This window comes from Myodes glareolus, chromosome 5 (assembly GCF_982192425.1).
Source record: "Myodes glareolus chromosome 5, mMyoGla1.1, whole genome shotgun sequence".
NCBI lineage: Eukaryota > Metazoa > Chordata > Mammalia > Rodentia > Cricetidae > Myodes > Myodes glareolus.
This window is the reverse complement of record NC_142030.1, coordinates 114,283,106-114,302,637: the sequence shown is the minus strand read 5'-3', so window position 1 is coordinate 114,302,637 and position 19,532 is coordinate 114,283,106. Positions and strand designations below refer to the sequence as shown.

The 19,532-nt window shown below is 38.9% G+C and overlaps 1 protein-coding gene across 1 annotated transcript in view; it reads left to right on the top strand.

The window, feature by feature from the left end:
• Vps4b (vacuolar protein sorting 4 homolog B) overlaps positions 1–9,492 on the top strand; it is a 29,259-nt gene extending 19,767 nt beyond the window's left edge. Inside the window, exons 9-11 of the mRNA XM_048443868.3 lie at positions 4,376–4,595; positions 6,476–6,616; positions 8,071–9,492. Coding sequence (XP_048299825.1) covers positions 4,376–4,595; positions 6,476–6,616; positions 8,071–8,172 — 463 coding nt within the window. The 3' untranslated portion in view covers positions 8,173–9,492. The remainder of the gene's footprint in view (positions 1–4,375; positions 4,596–6,475; positions 6,617–8,070) is intronic.
• Positions 9,493–19,532: the final 10,040 nt, after the last annotated feature.

Below are 19,532 nucleotides of genomic sequence, written 5' to 3'. Positions count from 1 at the left end.
GCTATAGTTTTAGAGCCTGTCCTGGAACTAGCTCTTGTAGACCAGGCTGGCCTCAAACTCACAGATATCTGCCTGCCTCTGCTGGGATTAAAGGCTTGTGCCATCACCACCCAGCCTACTTCCCAGTTCTCAAGAGGTCTGTCTCCCAGCCTTTGTGACTCCACCCCACCCCCCATAATAAACAAGTCCAATTTCAATTTTTGTTGTCCATATAGTCACTGAAGCATGGTCAAACTCTAATTGGCGAGCCTCTTAAATAAAACTGAATCATAATCCCTTTTCTTATTTTTCAAGTAACAGTCCTAGCTGTCCTAGAACTCACTTTGTAGACCAGGCTGACCTTGAACTCACAGAAATCCCCTGCCTCTGCCTCCTAAGTGCTGGGATTAAAGGTGTGCGCCACCACCGCCCTGCTCCTTATCCCTATTTTTAAGAGTTCTCTTCTATGGAATCTTTTCTAGGCTGTTACTTTTGGGGGTTTTCATAGAAGCCTTCTATGTCTAATTTTCTTTTTTTTTTTTTTTTTTTTTTTTGGTTTTTCGAGACAGGGTTTCTCTGTGGTTTTGGAGCCTGTCCTGGAACTAGCTCTTGTAGACTAGGCTGGCCTCGAACTCACCTAGATCCGCCTGCCTCTGCCTCCCGAGTGCTGGGATTAAAGGCGTGCGCCACCACCACCCGGCAATGTCTAATTTTCTTAACGGTGAGTCTGCAGTCATCGATACCACTGCAAAAGGTGCTGCCTTGCCCTTTACAGTAAGCGGGAGCAGGAATCAGAAAGCCATGTTGATGTCTGTCGTCTGTACTGCCTTCTGAAGTCGTGTTGAAGTCCATGGGCTGGCCTGCCACTGGGCACCATATTGTTGTCCATAAGAAAATGATTTGTTACTGTTACTCATTATTCTGTAAATAGGGCTAGCTTCAACTCACAGCAGCCCTCCTACTTCAGCCTTAGAGGTTCTATGTTCACAGGCATGAGCTACCATGCTTTGCTAGGAAGACAGTGGTTAGTGGAAAACAAACAAGGTTTGTTACTGAGTGAAGTGGCAGTCATCTACAATCCTAGCACTTAGAAGAAGGCAGGAGAACTAAGAACTTAAGGTTATCTTCAGCTATGAAGCAAGTTTTAGGCCAGTTTAGACTATAAAAACCCTGTTAAAAACAACAAAAAAAGATTTTCTGTCATTTTTTTAAAGTAAAATTGAAACCAGCTCTAGAAACAGTATATAGATTCTTCACAGCTCTGTGGCTCCCTGTAGCATTCTTTAATTGGTGATAAAAAAGAGCACATACGTGTGTGCCACTGTATCACTTTCATGTGTTGCTTTAACAGCATACTAAATTAGCATCCAGTACCACCAGAGGTACTGTGTTAGACAGGTTTAGAAAGTGGGCTGATTCCAAAGACAAGCCTATGCCAAGGTAAGAGAAACTTTTTAAAACATTGCACAGTGAGTCTGCAAAAAATTGTCCCTCCTTGCTTCCTCTCTGCTTCCAAATGCCTGAATTTTACGAAGGCAAGTGTCGTCGTTAGATTTTTTGTTGCTGTGAAGAGACATCATGACCACAGCAACTCTTTTTTTTAATTTTTATTTTATACATTTTTTATTGATATTTATTGAGCTCTACATTTTCCTCTGCTCCTCTCCCTGCCTCTCCCCTCCCCTTCAGCCCTCTTCTAAGGTCCAAATGTTCCCAATTTACTCAGGAGATCTTGTCTTTTTATACTTCCCATGTAGTATCTATGTAAGTCTCTCTTAGTGTCCACATTGTTGTCTAAATTCTCTGGGATTGTGGTTTGTAGGCTGACTTTCCTTGCTTTATGATTAAAAACCACTTATGAGTGAGTACATGTGATAATTGTCTTTCTTTGTCTTGGTTACCTCACTCAAAATTATGTTTTCTAGCTCCATCCATTTTCCTGCAAAATTCAAGATGTTGTTATTTTTTTCCTGCGGTGTAGTACTCCATTGTGTAAATGTACCATATTTATTTTCCTTATCCATTCTTCAGATGAGGAGCATTTACACTGTTTCCAGGTTCTGACTATGACAAACAATGCTGCTATGAACATAGTTGAGCACATGTCCTTGTGGCATGATTGAGCATCCTTTGGATATATACCCAAAAGTGGTATTACTGGGTCTTGAGGAAGGTTGTTTCCTAATTTTCTGAGAAATCGCCACACTGACATCCAAGGGGGTTGTACCAGCTTGCATTCCCAGCAGCAATGCAGAAGTGTTCCCTTTTTCCCACAACCTCTCCATCATAAGTGGTCATCAGTGATTTTGATCTTGGCCATTCTTACAGGTATAAGATGGAATCTCAGAGTTGTTTTGATTTGCATTTCTCTGCTGACTAAGGATGTTGAACATTTCCTTAAGTGTCTTTGAGTCATTTTAGATTTCTCGGTTGAGAGTTCTCTGTTTAGGTCTGTACTCCATTTTTTATTGAATTATGTGATCTTTTGGTGTCCAATTTCTTGAGTTCTTTGTATAGTTTGGAGATCAGACCTCTGTCTGATGTGGAGTTAGTATAGATCTTTTCTCATTCTGTAGGTTGTCTTTTTGTCTTGTTGACCGTGTCCTTTGCTTTACAGAAGCTTTTCAGTTTCAGGAGGTCTCATTTATTGTTTCTCTCAGTGTCTGTGCTGCTGGGGTTATATTTGGGAAGTGGTTCCCTGTGCCAATGTGTTCAAGTGTACTTCCTACTTTCTCTTCTATAAGGTTCAGTGTGGCTGGCTTTATGTTGAGGTCTTTGATTCATTTAAACTTGAGTTTTGTGCATGGTGATAGATATGGGTCTATTTTCATTCTTCTACATGTTGATATCCATTTATGACAGCACAACTTGTTAAATATGCTTTCTTTTTTCCATTTGATATTTTTTTGCTTCTTTTTCAAAGATCGGGTGTTCGAAGATGTCTGGATTGATATCCGGGTCTTCTATTTGGTTCCATTGGTCCTCCTGTCTGTTCTTATGCCATACAGCAACTCTTTAAGGAAAACATTTATTGAGGGGGCTTGCTTACAGTTCAGAAGTTCAGTCCATTGTTTTCATGGAGGGACATGGCAGTGTGTGGACAGACATGGTACTAGAGAAATAGCTGAGAGTCCTACATCTTCTAGGCCACGTGAAGTGGTCTGTGACTCTTGACAGTATCTTGAGCATATGTGAAACTTCAAATCCTGCCTCCACAGTGACATCTTTCCTCCAATGCGGCCAAACCTAATAATGCCACTCCCTTTAGGGACCATATTCTTTCAAGACACCACAACAAGTAAAATTATTAACAAACTACTTTTAATGTATAGTACAAGATTATTCAGAATGAACTCATAGTGAAAAGAACATTTTATGTAATTACATTTATGCAATGTAATGCTTAGCCTTAAGATTTTAAGTAGTTTTGCTGTTTTGAACTTAGAGAATTATGGTAGTCTTTGTTTTATATTATGAATCATTACTCTGTTCATCACAAGTTCAGAGTTCAGATCTGTAGGATCTGCCTTTTTGCCATAAATTCCAGATGCAAACATTATGGTAATGAATGATTAGTGTGTTTATCACAAGTTCAGAGTACAGATCTGCCTTTATGCCATAAATTCCAGGTGCAAACAGAACAGAAATGATCCAAAAGTTGAGTGTGAAAGATTAAACCAGTCAAAACTTGTTTCCTGATTATTTTGCTTCTAATTTTAGTTTTTGGCATATCATAGTCTCCCCTGACATGTGTATATAAATGTGTGCATATATATACTTGCACTTAAATACATGAGTATTTCAGCCAAGCACTAGGCCAAGCTCTTGGAGTCCAATTGAAGAGAAGGAGGAGGGATTATATTAGCAAAGAGAAATCAAAATCGTGATGGGGAAACCCACCACAGAGACAGCTGCCCTGAGCTTGTGGGAGCTCACAGACTCTGGACTGACCTAGGCCCTCTGCATCTGAGTGACAGTTTTGTAGCTTGGTCTTTTGTGGGGCCCCACAGTGGGACCAGGACCCGTCCCTGACACATGAGCTGGCTCTACCCTGTAGTGGTATGCCTTGATACAAGGGAGAGGAACTTGGTCCTGCCTCAACTTTATCTGCCATGCATTGTGGACTCCCATGGGAGGCCTTACTCCTTCTGAGTGGAGACAGAGGAATGGATAGGAGGGTAGAAGGGAGGTGCGGGGAAGGGATGGGACAGTGAAGAGGGAGGAGGAACTGGCTGGTAAATTTTGAAAAGCTTATGGGTGTTTAACTCTGGTGTGGTTTACCCTAATTTGGTACAGTTGAGAATGTCTAACTAAATGCCTGTCGTTTTCTAAATATACACATTTTACATTGAAATTAAGATATATATTTAATGTCATTTGTATAATTTCTTTTAAGATTTGAGAAACGTATTTATATTCCTTTGCCTGAAGCACATGCCCGTGCAGCCATGTTTAAATTGCACTTGGGCAGCACTCAGAACAGCCTCACAGAAGCAGACTTCCAAGAACTTGGGAGGAAGACGGATGGCTATTCAGGAGCAGATATAAGTATCATTGTTCGGGATGCTCTTATGCAGCCTGTTAGAAAAGTTCAGTCAGCCACTCACTTCAAAAAGGTGAGCAATTTATGTAACACATATATTTCTGATGCATTGAAAGTAATTCCTCACTCAGCATGGCAACGTATACACCTTTAACCCCAGCACTTAGGAGACAGACAGAGATATGTAAATTCAAGGCCAGCCTGGTCTACAAAGTAGTTCCAGAACAACCAGGGCTACACACAGAAACCCTGTCTCAAAAGACTATAGTGGGGCGGGGGGAGAAAACTTCTCCAGTGAATATTATTCATGATCCTAAAATACTGTGTTTTTATATAGAGTGATTTGAGGCATTTCTACGTCTTTCAGATGGTTTAGAATGTACTTCTTGGGTAGCCAGAGCAATCTGGAGGAGAATCTGGTATATTTGCACCATACCAGATTGTAAACAGATAAACACAGACAAAACTCCTGATCTCATGCAGCTGGGAAGAAAGATAGACATAAATACAAAGAAACTGCGTGTGAGTGTGTTCACAGAAAGCTTTTACTTTACTTTACACCTACCTATACCAATCCTGAAATAAAGTTAATCATGAAATAAATTTGATAAAAATGTATTGCCATCTGAATATTTGTATTTTACTTTGCTGCAAAGGCACTTCTTTTAGAAATTGCTAAAACCTTGTTTTAACTGTGTTATGTTTCATGAAATGACGGAGATTATTAAGCACTTTATTTTTGTCCTAGTTGACTTTCTGTTGATGTGATAAAACTGTAACTAAAAGCAGTCTGGGGTTGGGAAGGGTGTATTCCTTATGGTTCTGAGTTTAGTCCATGGTGAGAAGTCGTCAGAGCAGGAACCTGAAGACAGAAATTGATACAGAGGTCATGGAAGAGTGTTGCTTCCTGGCACTCCTTTTTTACATATAACAGGACCACCTGCCCAGAGGTGATACAATCGACTAGGTCCTCCCACACAAATCATTAATCAAAAAAATGATTGATAGACTTCCTATAAAAGGTAAAAAGTTTTTCTCAATTCTTCCAAAATGATTCTACCTTGGGACAAGTTGACAAAAAACTACCCAGTGTGGCTCTTACCTATTGTCTTACTTTGTATTGCTGTGAACAGACAACATGTCCAAGACCAAGGCAGTTCATAGCAGAAAGCATTTATTTACCAGAGGGCTTGCTCACAGTTTCAGAGGGTGAGTCCATGGCAGGGAGCATGGCAGCAGACGGGCGGCATGGTGCTAGGGCAGTAGCTGAGAGCTTAACATCTTATCTGCAAATTGTAAGCAGAGAGAGACAGACTGGGCTTGTGCTTTTGAAATCTCAAAGCCCACCCCCAGTGACACACTTCCTCAACAAGGCCATATCCCCTAATCCTTTCTAAACTGTCTACCATCTGGGAACCACACATTGAAATGCCTAACACTGTGTGGGACAGTCCCATTGAAACCACCACATATGAAGTCTTTTTTTTTTTTTAGGTTTTTATTAAGAGACATAGATAATAATTTTAAGGTTAAGTAGTCCTGCAAAATGTCACAAATTTTTCAGCCATGGAAAAGAACAATTTAGGAAAATTTTGTAATATGTTTGTTTTGATCTGTAAGGTGACTACTATTTAATAAGCATTAGATAAAAAGAAGAAAGGGTAGCTAAAAGTAACAGCTTCTCTTTCAGAACTTTTTAATCCCAATAATTGCATAAATTATTTTATGAAGTATCAACCTATAGAAATGCATCAAGAAAAATTGTAAGTCAATCAAAATCTAAAAAATTTTAAATCAACTTAATTGATAACATCTTTTCCTTATACTATTGTTCCTGGAGTAAACATTTTAATACAACATAAAAATTAATGTATTTTTAGCTTTTCTGATAATGATCAAACTCTTAATTCTTATTTCATTTATTCAGATAAATTCAAGTTACTGTGATTACAGGTTCGTGGACCCTCAAGAGCTGACCCTAACTGCATTGTAAATGACCTGCTGACCCCCTGCTCTCCAGGAGACCCCGGTGCTGTGGAGATGACATGGATGGATGTCCCTGGAGATAAACTCTTAGAGCCAGTTGTTTCCATGGTAGGACATTTTAAATCTTTATACACTAATTTGTCAAAATTATTTTTGTGACACCAGCTAGAGATTTTTTATCAGGTTCATGTAAGTAATACTTGAGGAATTATTAATTGTGCATAGATATAAAAGTAATAAAGTTGTGAAACTTGTGTTAATTGAAAAGGCTATATTTTAAAAGCAAAAATTTCTGACTTTATAAGTCATCCACAAAATTCTCATATATATTGAGTAAAATACTGTTAGAACTTAAATAAAATTTGAGTTTTGCCCCTGAATCTTACATGTTTAAAAATATTCAAAAATATCAACTCTTGTATGATACTATTCATAAATAGTGTTGGTTTTGTTTTACTTCTTAAGGCTACATAGACAGTTTAAATAACGCAGCTCTTAAGTTTTTCTGCAGAAAACATTGAACCTTTTTCTCAAATACGATATAAGACTTTTAAAAGATTTTTGATTTTATGTGTGTTTCTACTGTAGGAATAAAAGTAATTCACCAGATTTCTTTTGTAAGATGTATTTTTAGATTACTGGGGTGCTGGAAAAGTCTGTTTGGTTGCTGATGAACACTCAGTGTTAAACTTCTGCTTAAGCTGCCAGTTCAGAGTGTTGGTGCTAGGTTTTCCAGGAGCATCTAGAGAGGAAGCTCTGAATGGCTCCCTAGACAGACACCAGGCATAGGTGTATGTGTATGCCTGTGTCTCATTACTGCTCATCTGATATTATTCAGAAATTTCTTTTGTTGCAGTCCTTGATACATTAGATTATTTTTTAAGTTTTTGTGTTATGTCCTGCTTTGAAGAATTCACAATAACTTAGTGTTTCCTTATTTCATTTGCTATTTTATTTTTAATGACTTTCTAATGTTAGCATATTTCAGTTTCACTGTTAGTTTTAACTTAAAAAAATCTCATTACTCTAAAGCATTGCTTCATTTAAGTTAAACCAAGTGACTTACATAATACATAAATGTGTTTTTGTAGTAAAAAGGAGTATGGTTAAGTACAATTCAAAAGGAATATAGTGATGTTACTACAAGTGCAGATTTCAGTGTTCATTGGAAGGATTAAAATAATGTAGAGGATTTTCTGTTATTGAAAAGCTAATAGACTTTCAGAATGTGCTGCTTCAGTTACAAATTTCCACAGAGATCATAATAAATTGTTAATTTTTTGTACAATTACCATTTTCCTTCTGAGTTACACTTGATGGGAAAAAACCTCTTGTTGAAGGACTGAGATCATAGCTGGGCTGTGAAAGGTGTTAGTCCCCAGGCGTCTAGGGGACATTACCTCCTTGCAGTAGGTAATGAGCATCAGGAAGGCCACAGGAAGAGTCAGGGATTTATTTGCTCTTAGGAATTTGATGCTGCAGACTTTCCTATTCAACTGTAAATTAGTAATTAATAACTAACAAGACAGTCCATTATTAATGCTCTCCTTTTCTCTTAACAGTGGGACATGCTGCGGTCTCTGTCCAGCACGAAACCCACCGTCAATGAGCATGACTTGTTGAAATTAAAGAAGTTTACAGAGGATTTTGGTCAGGAAGGCTAGTGCAAGGCAGCAACAACATGTTTACTCTACACTTCCTCTTTTCTAGGTATTTTGCCTTTCTTGGATGACATTCAGATTATTTCCAGTAAAACTCTTTCACACAGGAAAACATACATCTCCCTTCATGTTTCTTCAGGCTTGTGTTATACTTTTTCCTACACTACCTGTTAAATTCTCCAGTTAACAAAAATTGTAAGGAAGCGAGCAATAGTGAGGAGAGCCTCGAACTTGGCTTGATGTGTGGTATTTAGGATTTTTAAGAGCACTCTTTCAAAGAGCAATGTCTTTCCTTCCTTTCCTTCCTTCCTCCCTTCTTCCCTCCCTCCCTTCATTTTTTTCCTTAAGGAAACTGAAATGGGGCTAAAGCTAATGATAATTATCTTGAAAAAATCTTTAAGCATTCTTATCAATGTAAAGTTAATTGCTTTATTAAAAATTAAAAACGGTAGAATCTTTACTCTCAGGGATGGGCGGTAAAGCACAGAGCACACTGATGAATTAGGGGTTTGTACCACAGCCAGTGCTCTTGTTGACTTTGTAGTGGGTTGAGTCTTCCTGTGTAGATAAAATGATTCCGCTGCAGGCCACAGGCTTTTCTGTGCACATGACACCTTTCACTGTGCACTCAGACCTTCTCGGCTAGTCATCTTCGCCTTGGAGCGGAAAGCTGTCCTTCAGTGTCTTTTTGTAGCCAAGATTGACCAAAAGAGGTGGCAAAGAAGTATAGTTTTTTTTAAAGAATTGTTATGAAATAATTGTAATGGGAACCTTTAATAATAAGAAAATGGCTTCCCTTTGGACTTTAGGATGTTTCCTGTGTATAACATGTGTGTGTGTGTATGTGTGTACATATATATATATAATTTTTTAATATAGGAAAACGAGAATCTTGTCTTTCACTTTTTAAGTTCAGGGAACAGTTTGTCCTAGCTACACAAACATTATCAGTGTGGTATTTCATGAAACCTTAGCGATAAACTGATGTCTCATTAAACATAGCATCATGTTATTTTACTGTCTTCAAATAAATGATATGAGTGTATGTGTTACACACTTGTGTACCAACTCTGAGTTGTGCCTTGGACATTTGCATTGACTACATGCAAACAATTACTAGGTTAACTAGAATTGCTATGCAGTTCTACCTTGCAAGTGCTACACAGTAATTGCATTTTAAAGTATATTTGCACATTTTACATGCTATACTATATGACTGCCTTTAGGTTTTCTGTACAGATTTTTTTTGTTGTTGTTGATATTTGATGAAAATCCTAGGCCTGAGATATACTGTCCTTATGTGAAGTAAATTGCTATAACCTACTTTTGGCTACCTTGTGTATTCTTTATTTTGGGGACCTTCTACGTAGGAGACAATGTCTAAATTGGTTAAAAGAATAAATTTATTAAAATAAACACATACATATCTTTTTGGATAAAAAGAATTTATAATTACTAATGAGTATGTGGAAGAATCAAGAGTGGACATGTGTACTTACAATCTCATGAATTCAAATCCAGCGTGGGCTTCATAGCAAGACCTTCTCTTTAAAAGAAAATTAAAATATACTCTTCAACAACTACTATATGAGAGCTGCAGTATATTTTGGCAGAACAACACAATTCTTTCCAAATGAATTGGTTTGTGTAGTGTCTTAGAAGTCTGTTGCTATGAAGAGACACTCTGAGTACAGCAACTCTTATAAAGGAAAACATTTAATTGGGACTTGCTTGAGTTTCTGAAGTTTAGGCCATTGTCACAGTGGGGAGCATGGCTGCATGTTGGTTGATCTGATAGAGAAGTAGCTGACAGTTCTACATCAGAATCTGTAGGCAGCAAGAAAAGAGAAAGCCACTGGGCATGGCTTGGGGTTTTGAGAACATAAAAGCCCACTCTCAGTGATATACTTCCGCCAGCAAAGCCACACCAACTAAACTGTCTCAAGTAGTGTTACACCCTGTTGACTAAGCATTCAAACGTGAGCATTTAGGGACCATTCTTATTCAAATCACCACGTGTAGTTTGTGGGTAAGTAATCTGTAAATTGTCATGGTCAGTCTCTGAGTAATAAGAATTAATATAAATTTATTTAAACACACTTGAAAGTAAGAATTTTTTGTGGATCCAAAATTTAAAGACGTGCTCTCTATAAATTCGAATATATCACAAGGTGGTATATACAATAGTGTTGCTAAGCAGACACTTTAACCACACTTTACTTTTTATAGGCAGGATCTCACTGGGCAGCCCTGGCTGACTTGAAACTCACTCTGTAGACCATGCTGGCCTCAAACTCAGAGATGTACCTTCTTCTACTTCTCATGTGCTATAAGGCATGCACCACTATGCTCAGCCTCTGGCACTTAATTTTTGTATATTCTTTAAGACCTCTGTGTTGCTGTGACTTGGGGTTATTGTTCTATTCCCTAAATCTATTTTGGGGAATGGATTTATTGTGAATTTAATATCTTTACACTTCTGGAATGGTTGGATTTGCTTCATAAACCATTTTCCTATTTCTGTGTCTGTTTCAATGTGTGGGGGCACATGTGGACATCAGGGTGCCTTTGTGGAGCCACCACTTATTTTAAGTTCAAATTGCCAGGCTTGCCTGGCAAATTCTTCTGTGCACTGAGCTATCTTGCTAGCTCTTCATGTGTTCTTTGTCTAGGAAAGCAAAAGACCTTGTGTGTACCTGCTCTGCTCTAGGTTCTTCACCATTATCTATTTTTAGGTAGACATCTTCTGAGCAAATGTGACCCTGTGGCTGCTCATCTTTATGAGCTACACACCACATGATGAGCAGTGTTTTGCCCAAGTCTTAGAAGTCAGAGACACTGTAATATGCCAAAAGAGAATTGACTTCTGAGCTCACTCTCTGCTGGCAGGACACCAAAATGAATGCAGCTCACACTGAAAAGCACCCTTTGCCACACTGCACCAGGGGCCAAGCATTGACATAAGTTTCTTTGGGTTGAACTAAGGCTTGGAAGGAGTAGGGTTCTGTTTATTTTGAGATGAGATCTCATTTCATTTCCCAATCTCAAGTGATTCTCCCATTTCACCTCCTAGGTACTAGAAAGATGTGGATAGCCTTCTGTAAATGTATTGCTTTTATTGCATAGTGAATAAAGTGTTTCAGCCAGTGGCTTAGCAGAGTAAAGCCAGGCAGAAAATCAGAACAGATTTAGAAAGAGAGTAGGTGGAGTCAAGGAGACACCATGTAGCTGCCGAAAGAGAAAGAAGCCAGAACAGAACCTTACCCAGTAAGCCACAGCCTTGGGACGTTACACAGAATAATATAAATGGGTTAAATTAAGATACAAGATTTAGTTACTAAGAAGCCTGAGCTAATAGGCCAAACAGTGTTGTAATTATTACAGTTTCTGTGTGATTATTTAGGTCTGGGCAGCCAGGAAATGAAAGAATAGTCTCTGCTTACAAAATGGCACCCATACATTTGGGGCTAAGCCACGTAGCCAGCCACACACTTTAGATCCAGGTGCTTGTGTGCCTACTTGGGGTTAGGAGGAAAGTAGCTAAGAGCACACCTGGTGCTCAGCACCCTCATCTGGGCAAGCGGCTGGATCAGGTCAGCTAGGCATGCACAGGCAGGAAAACGTGGCAGATTCCTGCCCCCATTCACAGAGGCATTTCCAGGTCTTGCAGCACTCTTCATGGGAAATTTAGCTTTTACTCAGGCAAAAAGAGGTTATATGCTGCACAGTACTTCTCGGAGTTGAGGTGGTAAGCACAGCTCCCACCTAGCAGTCCCAGAACTGGCAGTAAATGTACCTCACCATATTGAAAGACCAAGAGAGGAGTCAGCCTCCAGTGTTACCACAACCACACTTCTTACAATTTTAAAATGCTTCTTTTCAGAAAAGGGTTTCAGGTGCACAATAAGACAGATTAAGGCATAATCTCTAAACAAGACACAGTGTGTTTAAAAATGTACATAAGCTTGGGAGAGAGGACAGACTATGGACAGTTATAAAAAGAAGCCTTTAAAGAGACAGTAAAAGTAATATAAAAGAGTACAGTCATAGATTAAAGAAATAAAGAAAAGCCACATAAAGATGGAAAATACACAGTCTAAATTATGCATATTCTGTTTTCTTTGAATTATTTGACAACAGTGAGACATTTGTTTCTGGGAACTGCTAAGTTAGCTCAACAAAGTTATCTGACTTCAGAATTTGGGTCTAAGGATATGTTGTTTTGGAAAAGAGGTTCTGCTTTTGTTTCCACAGATGAGAACCTGTAGATTCCTTCCAGACTAATGTGGTTTGATAAAACAAGAACCCCCGAAAGTTCTTCATGAACCCAAAAAACCAAAAGCAGGGAACAGTTTGGAGAAAACTATACCCAAATTCCCAAAATGATTGTTAATAAATGTTTGTTTTCATTCAAAAGGGGTTGGGTATAAATTGTTAATGGTGACAATCAATCTCTTAAAAAATAAGGAAGATAAGATATAGAGATGCATTGGTGTGAATCTTGGTCCATTGATACAAATTTAAGGTCAGTTTTGCTACATGTGTTTCTGTTCTTGTTTAAGGTACTATGGTTAGACAGCTCATTTAAAAATGTAATGTATAATTTAAAATTGCAGTTTAATAGGTAGTCATTTATAATAGTCAAACTTATAGTCATGTTAGTTATGCTTTTTAGATATAGAGAGATCTATTTTACTTAGATAATCTTTTACACTTCAAAGATCTATGGAATATGGCATTTAAAATGTTTTAAGAACTTAAAAGTGAGACATGTCTGCTTCTGACAGCACCAATTAATTCAGAGAGGTTGATGGGCATTGAAGAAATTTGTTATGGAATTTGCCTTAAATGTGACAAGGCTAGCCATTTGGGCAAGAAACTGCTCTTGCCTGGTATGCTGTATGAACTGGACATGCAGGACGTACAAAAAAAAAAAATGACTACTGAGCATTCCAAAAGACAGGATGGTCCTTCAGGGTTCTTGCTTCACAGAAGAAACTGCCATACATTCTGTAGGATACAGAAGAAAATGACTGACAAACTGCCAAGATAGGCAAAACAGCCTTCAAATTTCCTGCTTTATGAAAAAGTCTGCCAGATACTGTGGGCCTATAGGCTGAAGATGGATGCCCCAACGTTACAGAAGAACTTTGGTCCAGGCAGCAAAAGGTCTCTGCCAATTCTAAATTTTTGGAAGTTGCTTACAATGTACTTCCTGATTACTTAGGTAGTATTATATCCTTCTGGGGTCTTTGAAGAGTTGAAAACAATAGTTAACAATTTTCCTTAGTTATGATAAAAGAAATTTGATGTGAAACTTTAGTCTCAAAAAGAAAAAAGTAGATGATAGTATGTTTTCTTATTTTTTGCCTGATACAAGTAGACTATTGTAACTATAATTCTTACTTGATACCTATTTTGTTATATGGTGTGGGAGAATTATCTGTATTCTGTCAATCATTTTAATAAAACGCTGATTGGCCAGGCAGGCAGTATAGGCGGGAAAGCCAGACAGGAAGTAGGGTGGAGCAAAGAGACTGGGAGTATTCTGGAAGCAGAAGCTCTCTCTCAGCCATTCCTGTACAGACCACCGAAGAGGCAACATGTAAGCTGTCACACCGAGAAAGGTACTGAACCCATGTGGCTAACATAGATGAGAATAATGGGTTAATATAAGTTATAAGAGTTAACAAGAAGCCTGACCTAATGGACCAATCAGTTTATAACCTTATGGAGTCTTGTGTGTGATTTTCTTTGTTGCTTGCCGGCTGTTGGGGTACTGGGAGGGACAGAAACCCCAACAAGCCAGCCCCCATACTACATATGGCGCCAACGTGTGGACAACTGTATCCACATAAAGCCTGAGACAGCTTGGGAAGTAATTCTAGAACAAAATAACAGCATTATTCATGGTTTCTTGGTAGCAGCAATTTCTCGGGTCTGCTCTGCTTGCTAGAGGCAAGCAAATGCTCTCATCTAAGAGAGGCTTCCTGACTCAGCTTTAGCTGCAAAACCTTGCAGCTCTTTTAAGAGGTCCTGCCACGAAGCACTTAAACGGTGTTGATGAAAAGCTGAATGCATGCTTTTTGGTTTTCAGCCGTAGCAGGAAAAAAGCTGCGCTGTTTTAAAATGCCGGCTTTCTGGGCTGTCCTGCCAGGGCAAACTCTGACTCTTTCAGGCAGGCGGTCCGACTGAGTGTGGTCTGTGAGCAGAATGCTCCAGCTTACTTGCTAGCAAGGACCTTGAAATGCCATAGAGTTGTGACAACAAAAATGGCTACAGCCAGTACCTCCGCAGAGGCTGGAAAGCTAAGGATCTAGCCGTCAAAGCCACGGCTTTCCGTATTGTTTTGTAAATTAAAGGCTCATGTGGTCAGAAAAAGAGAGATATACAGTAAAGAGAGATTCAAAGATGAAGAAAACCTCTAAATGGTTTACTATGAGTTAAAAATATATGCAGGTTAAAAGGTTAAAGTCATTAAAAATAAAAAAGAAAGGGAGATATAGGGTGTGGTGGTACACACCTTTAATCCCAATGCCTGGGAGGTAGAGGCATATTGACCTCTGTGACTTTAAGGGGCAGAGGTAGTTGACCTCTGTGACTTCAAGGTGTGGTAGCACACACCTTTAATTTCAATGCCTGGGAGGCAGAGACAGACAGATCTCTGAGTTCAAGGTGTGGTAGCAAACACCTTTAATCCCAGCACTGGGGAGGCAGAGACAGAGGATCTCTGTGAGTTCAAGGACAGCCTGGTCTACAGTGTTATTCCAGGACAAAGATATATACAGAGAACCTGTCTCAAAAAGCCAAAAGATAAAAGAAAAAATAAAATAGAGGTTGAAATAAAGCTGCATAAAGATGGAAAATACACAGAGAATCTTGATACTGTATGCTATTATGCTCTCTTTGAATTGTTTGATTGCTGAGGAAGGAACAACAGCTGCTAAAAGATATTTGCTTATAAATGCTGCGGAATCAATCCAAGAAAGGTATTTTGAAAATACCTTGGCTTCAAAATTGAAGTTAACAGGTATGCTACTTTGGAGAAGAGATTCTGCTTTTGTTTCCACAGAAAACGAGAGGCTCTGGATTTATTCAGAGTTAAGAAAAATCACCTTTGACCAAGGGAGGCCACCTGAAAAATCTCTGACAGGAATAGATGGCCCAGATGTCTGAGTTCTTCATCCAGAACAGGTTCAAGACTGCTGCCTGAGATGATCAAGACTCACAGGATACTTCAGTCAGGACTTGACTATAACTCTAAATTTTCTTTAGGTCCCCAGAAGATTATCAGCGCCCCCAACCAGCAGGAAGTAGACTGAAATACTACGCCCACATTCCCAACAAATGGACTATGGGTATTTTCCTTTGTTTAAAAAAAAAAAAAGAGGGAAATGGTGTGGGAGAATTATCTGTATTCTGTCAATCATATTTTAATAAAACGCTGATTGGCCAGGCAGGCAGTATAGGCGGGAAAGCCAGACAGGAAGTAGGGTGGAGCAAAGAGACTGGGAGTATTCTGGAAGCAGAAGCTCTCTCTCAGCCATTCCTGTACAGACCACCGAAGAGGCAACATGTAAGCTGTCACACCGAGAAAGGTACTGAACCCATGTGGCTAACATAGATGAGAATAATGGGTTAATATAAGTTATAAGAGTTAACAAGAAGCCTGACCTAATGGACCAATCAGTTTATAACCTTATGGAGTCTTGTGTGTGATTTTCTTTGTTGCTTGCCGGCTGTTGGGGTACTGGGAGGGACAGAAACCCCAACAAGCCAGCCCCCATACTACAGTTATATGTAATTTTACTATATTAAAGTTAAAACCTTGCTTTTTATTTAGACAGAATGGGGGAGATGATGTGGGATGTCCTGTTAAATGTGTTGCTTTTAGGGATAATGAATAAAGCAGTTTCTGCCAAGGTCTTAGCAGAGTAAAGCCAGGTAGAAAATCGAAACAGAGATATAGTAAAGCAGTAAAGGAGATGCCGTGTAGCTGCTGAAGGAGAAAGATGCCAGAACCAGTAAACTGCAGCCTTGTGGCAATACACAGATGAATAGAAATGGGTTAATTTTAGATGTAAGAGTTAATAAGAAGCCCGAGCTAATAGGCCAAACAGTGTTATAATTAATATAGTTTCTGTGTGATTATTCATGTCTGGGTGACTGGGAAACAGAAGAACAGTCTCTGCTTACACTAGAACTGTAGGCATATTGTATCAAGTGCAGCTTATAATGCATGTTGTTCATTGCAGGAGATTTTATTTGTTTTATAAATACTAAATACCAGGTAAAAATATGTGACTTTCAAAAGTAGACAAATAGAATGTTTATTTTGAAATGTGTATAAAGTATAAAATGTAGAACATACATCCTGTCTGGTAACTCTAGCATACAGCAGACTTAGCTTAAATATAAGTAGTTACACACTTGTTCAGTGAAGGGAGGAGCTAACAGTACTTTTGTTTAGTGATAGAAATAACAGGGAATAGGAATGCCTCTTTTTATATATATTTAAAGAACTTTAATCTCCCCAAATAAAAATCAGTAAGAATGACATATTGGAATGACATCCAAGCTGATGATAGGAATTAGTCTCAAACTCTGAGATATAACCGAAAGTTGTTTTTTGTTGTTGTTGTTGGTGGTGGTGGTGGTGGGTTTTTTTTTTAATGACAGAAAAGCAGAATCACAAAGTTATTAGACAAATGTCCCTTACATAGGTTCTGTCCATCCAAACTGCCTTCCTGATTTGAGGCAGGCTCTGACCTCCACTTTGAGAACCCAATGGGGAGATCCTGTTTAACTTCATCCATATCCATGATTAGCAGGTGCTACCATTCCAGTACTTCACTTTGAACATCTTGGACAAGTCATTGAAAATAGGATTGCATTTTGGTGGTGGCACACACCTTTAATCCCAGCATTCAGGAAGCAGAAGCAGGTGGATCTCAGAGTTATTCCAAGTTGGCCTACAAAGAGTTCCAGGACAGCCATGGCTGTTGCACAGAGTAAGGGAAAAGAAGAAAGAAAATAGGATTGTGGTTGACAGTAGTACTTAATAGGAAACTGCTTAATTGCCCATTTTCATGTGGAATGAAGTGCTCAGTGAGGGGGTATTGAGAAGCTTCCTGGTAGCTATAAAACAATCAAAATGAAAACTTAAAGAGCAGCTGGTGGCAGTTAAGGCAAGGATAGAAACCCAGGGATCTCCCTTGTAAATGTATTAAACATTTCTTATAGTCACACTACTAAAATAATCTAGATAAACTCAGTATTTGATCTTGCAGGTTTTCAGATTGTGTTACTTGTATATACAGACTCAACCATATTTTTATGTTAAAGGAGGAAAAAGTAGCAAAAGAACAAGATCCATAAATATTTGAATATATGTAACATTTAGAAGAATCTGAGTAAGTGCAAATATCAGGAAGATGTGAAAACGGATCATATTGGTGGTCAACCAGGAAGAGGAGTTTCAAATTTCAAATGTAGGGGGCACAGAGTTGGCTCAGTGGTTGAGATCACTTGCTGTTCTTGCAGAGAAGTGGAGTTTGGCCCCAGCACCCAAATGGTAGCTCATTACCATCAATCCATAGGCACACATGTTACACATAAATGCATCCATTCAGAATACTCACACACATGCAAAAGATATTTTAAAAAATAAAATTCAAATGTAATATTTCAAGGTGGGCTAGGGCAAGAGATCCTGCAGTGTCTTGTGGTTTGAGCTGCTAACAGAGGTTTTTAGGAACTTGTTTGATTGGTGGGAACTGAACTTGGCAGTGAATACTCTAACTCCAATGACATAATGTAAAAACAAGTACTCAACAACTTTAGGGACTAGAAAGCTGGAGGAAATGTCAATGCCACCCACAACGGCTTTATAATCTAGGGAGAAGAGTCAGAAACCTAAATCAAAGCTTAGATAGGTAAAAGGAAAAATAAAGTATATGTCTAAGGTCAATAAATCAATTTAGAGTATAAGAAAGTGTATGGTAACTCAGATTATTTCGATCTGTATTGTACATCAAACAGTCCAAAATACTTTTCAGACCGGTTTCTCCATGATCACTTGTAGTCCCTTACACAGTTGCCTGAAGCAAAGAAATAGCCAGAACTGAAACTTGAAGTTGGCTGGACAGCTCTCTCCTTGAAGGCTCAAGACTTCTGTCTGTAATCTTCCCAAATACTCTGGCCTGAATTTCCACACAGTGGTGGCCCGACCCAAGAGAAGTCATTACTAAGTGGTTGCTATGACTGAAAGCTGCCAAGCAAGTACACCATACAGCAGTGGTACTGTACCACCTTCACCAACTAGACTCAAAGTCACTGTCACCATACTCTTGGTTGAAGTCAGAGAAGCCCACCCAATGTCAAGTGGATAGAACAAGGGTCCCTCCCTCCTATCACCAGAAGGAATGCCAAGATTACATGAGAAAGGTATGGGTTGGAAACACTGATGGGCTTCCTAATCATATGTAACATGAAATGTGTTGTGATACGTCTTAGCACAAATATGTAACTGAACCTAATCTGCCAGTAGAATTGATTGCTGAGTCTACTGGGAAGAGAACACAAGGAACATATCAGTCAAAGTATGTGGGCTATTCTACAGAAAATTAGCTTGTTTCTCCAAAAAGCCAGTGTTGGGTGTATATGTTGGAGGGGGTTGGGGGGTAGTGATTCTTACACTCATATTTTAGCTACAATTCAAGACAGCAGCATATTTGAAGCTTGAGTGGACCCTAGTTTATAAAATGGGAAGATAGAACTGGAAAGGTCTGAATGTGTTGGTAGGTAACATTGAACTAACTGCAAGTTCTCAGATGTGGTGATGCTGTTGCTCTGGAGGCTGTGCTGGTGAGGGTCCTTTATTTTACAAGGCTCATTCTGAACTTTGTAGGTGAGGAATGAGACCTGAATTACAATAATGTTCTTATTTCAAAATTGCTATGTAAAAAACACTGTCTCAAACATAGACCTCTCTAAAGCAAGTGTGGTTCAACAAGACTGGAAGATTTTGAAGAGGGAGCTTGATGCTTGACTGGATGTTGGCATTGCCTATACACTTAGCACCAGGGTGTGAACCATCTGAACAAGTCCATGACTGTCCTCCCCACATGCAACTGAACACCATTCTATTCTGAAAGCCAAGGCACCGAATACAGAAATTTCTTGGAAGTTGCCATAACTGTAGGATTTAATCCCAATCCAAAGATGTCTGTAAAATTGTCTGCATTCTTAAAGGCTTGAGATGGCACTGTGAATACACAAAACATATCCATTTGTGGAAAAGTCTAGAATATTACCAAAGATTTTATAACTGAAAATGCCAAGGCGATAGTTGTATGGGGATG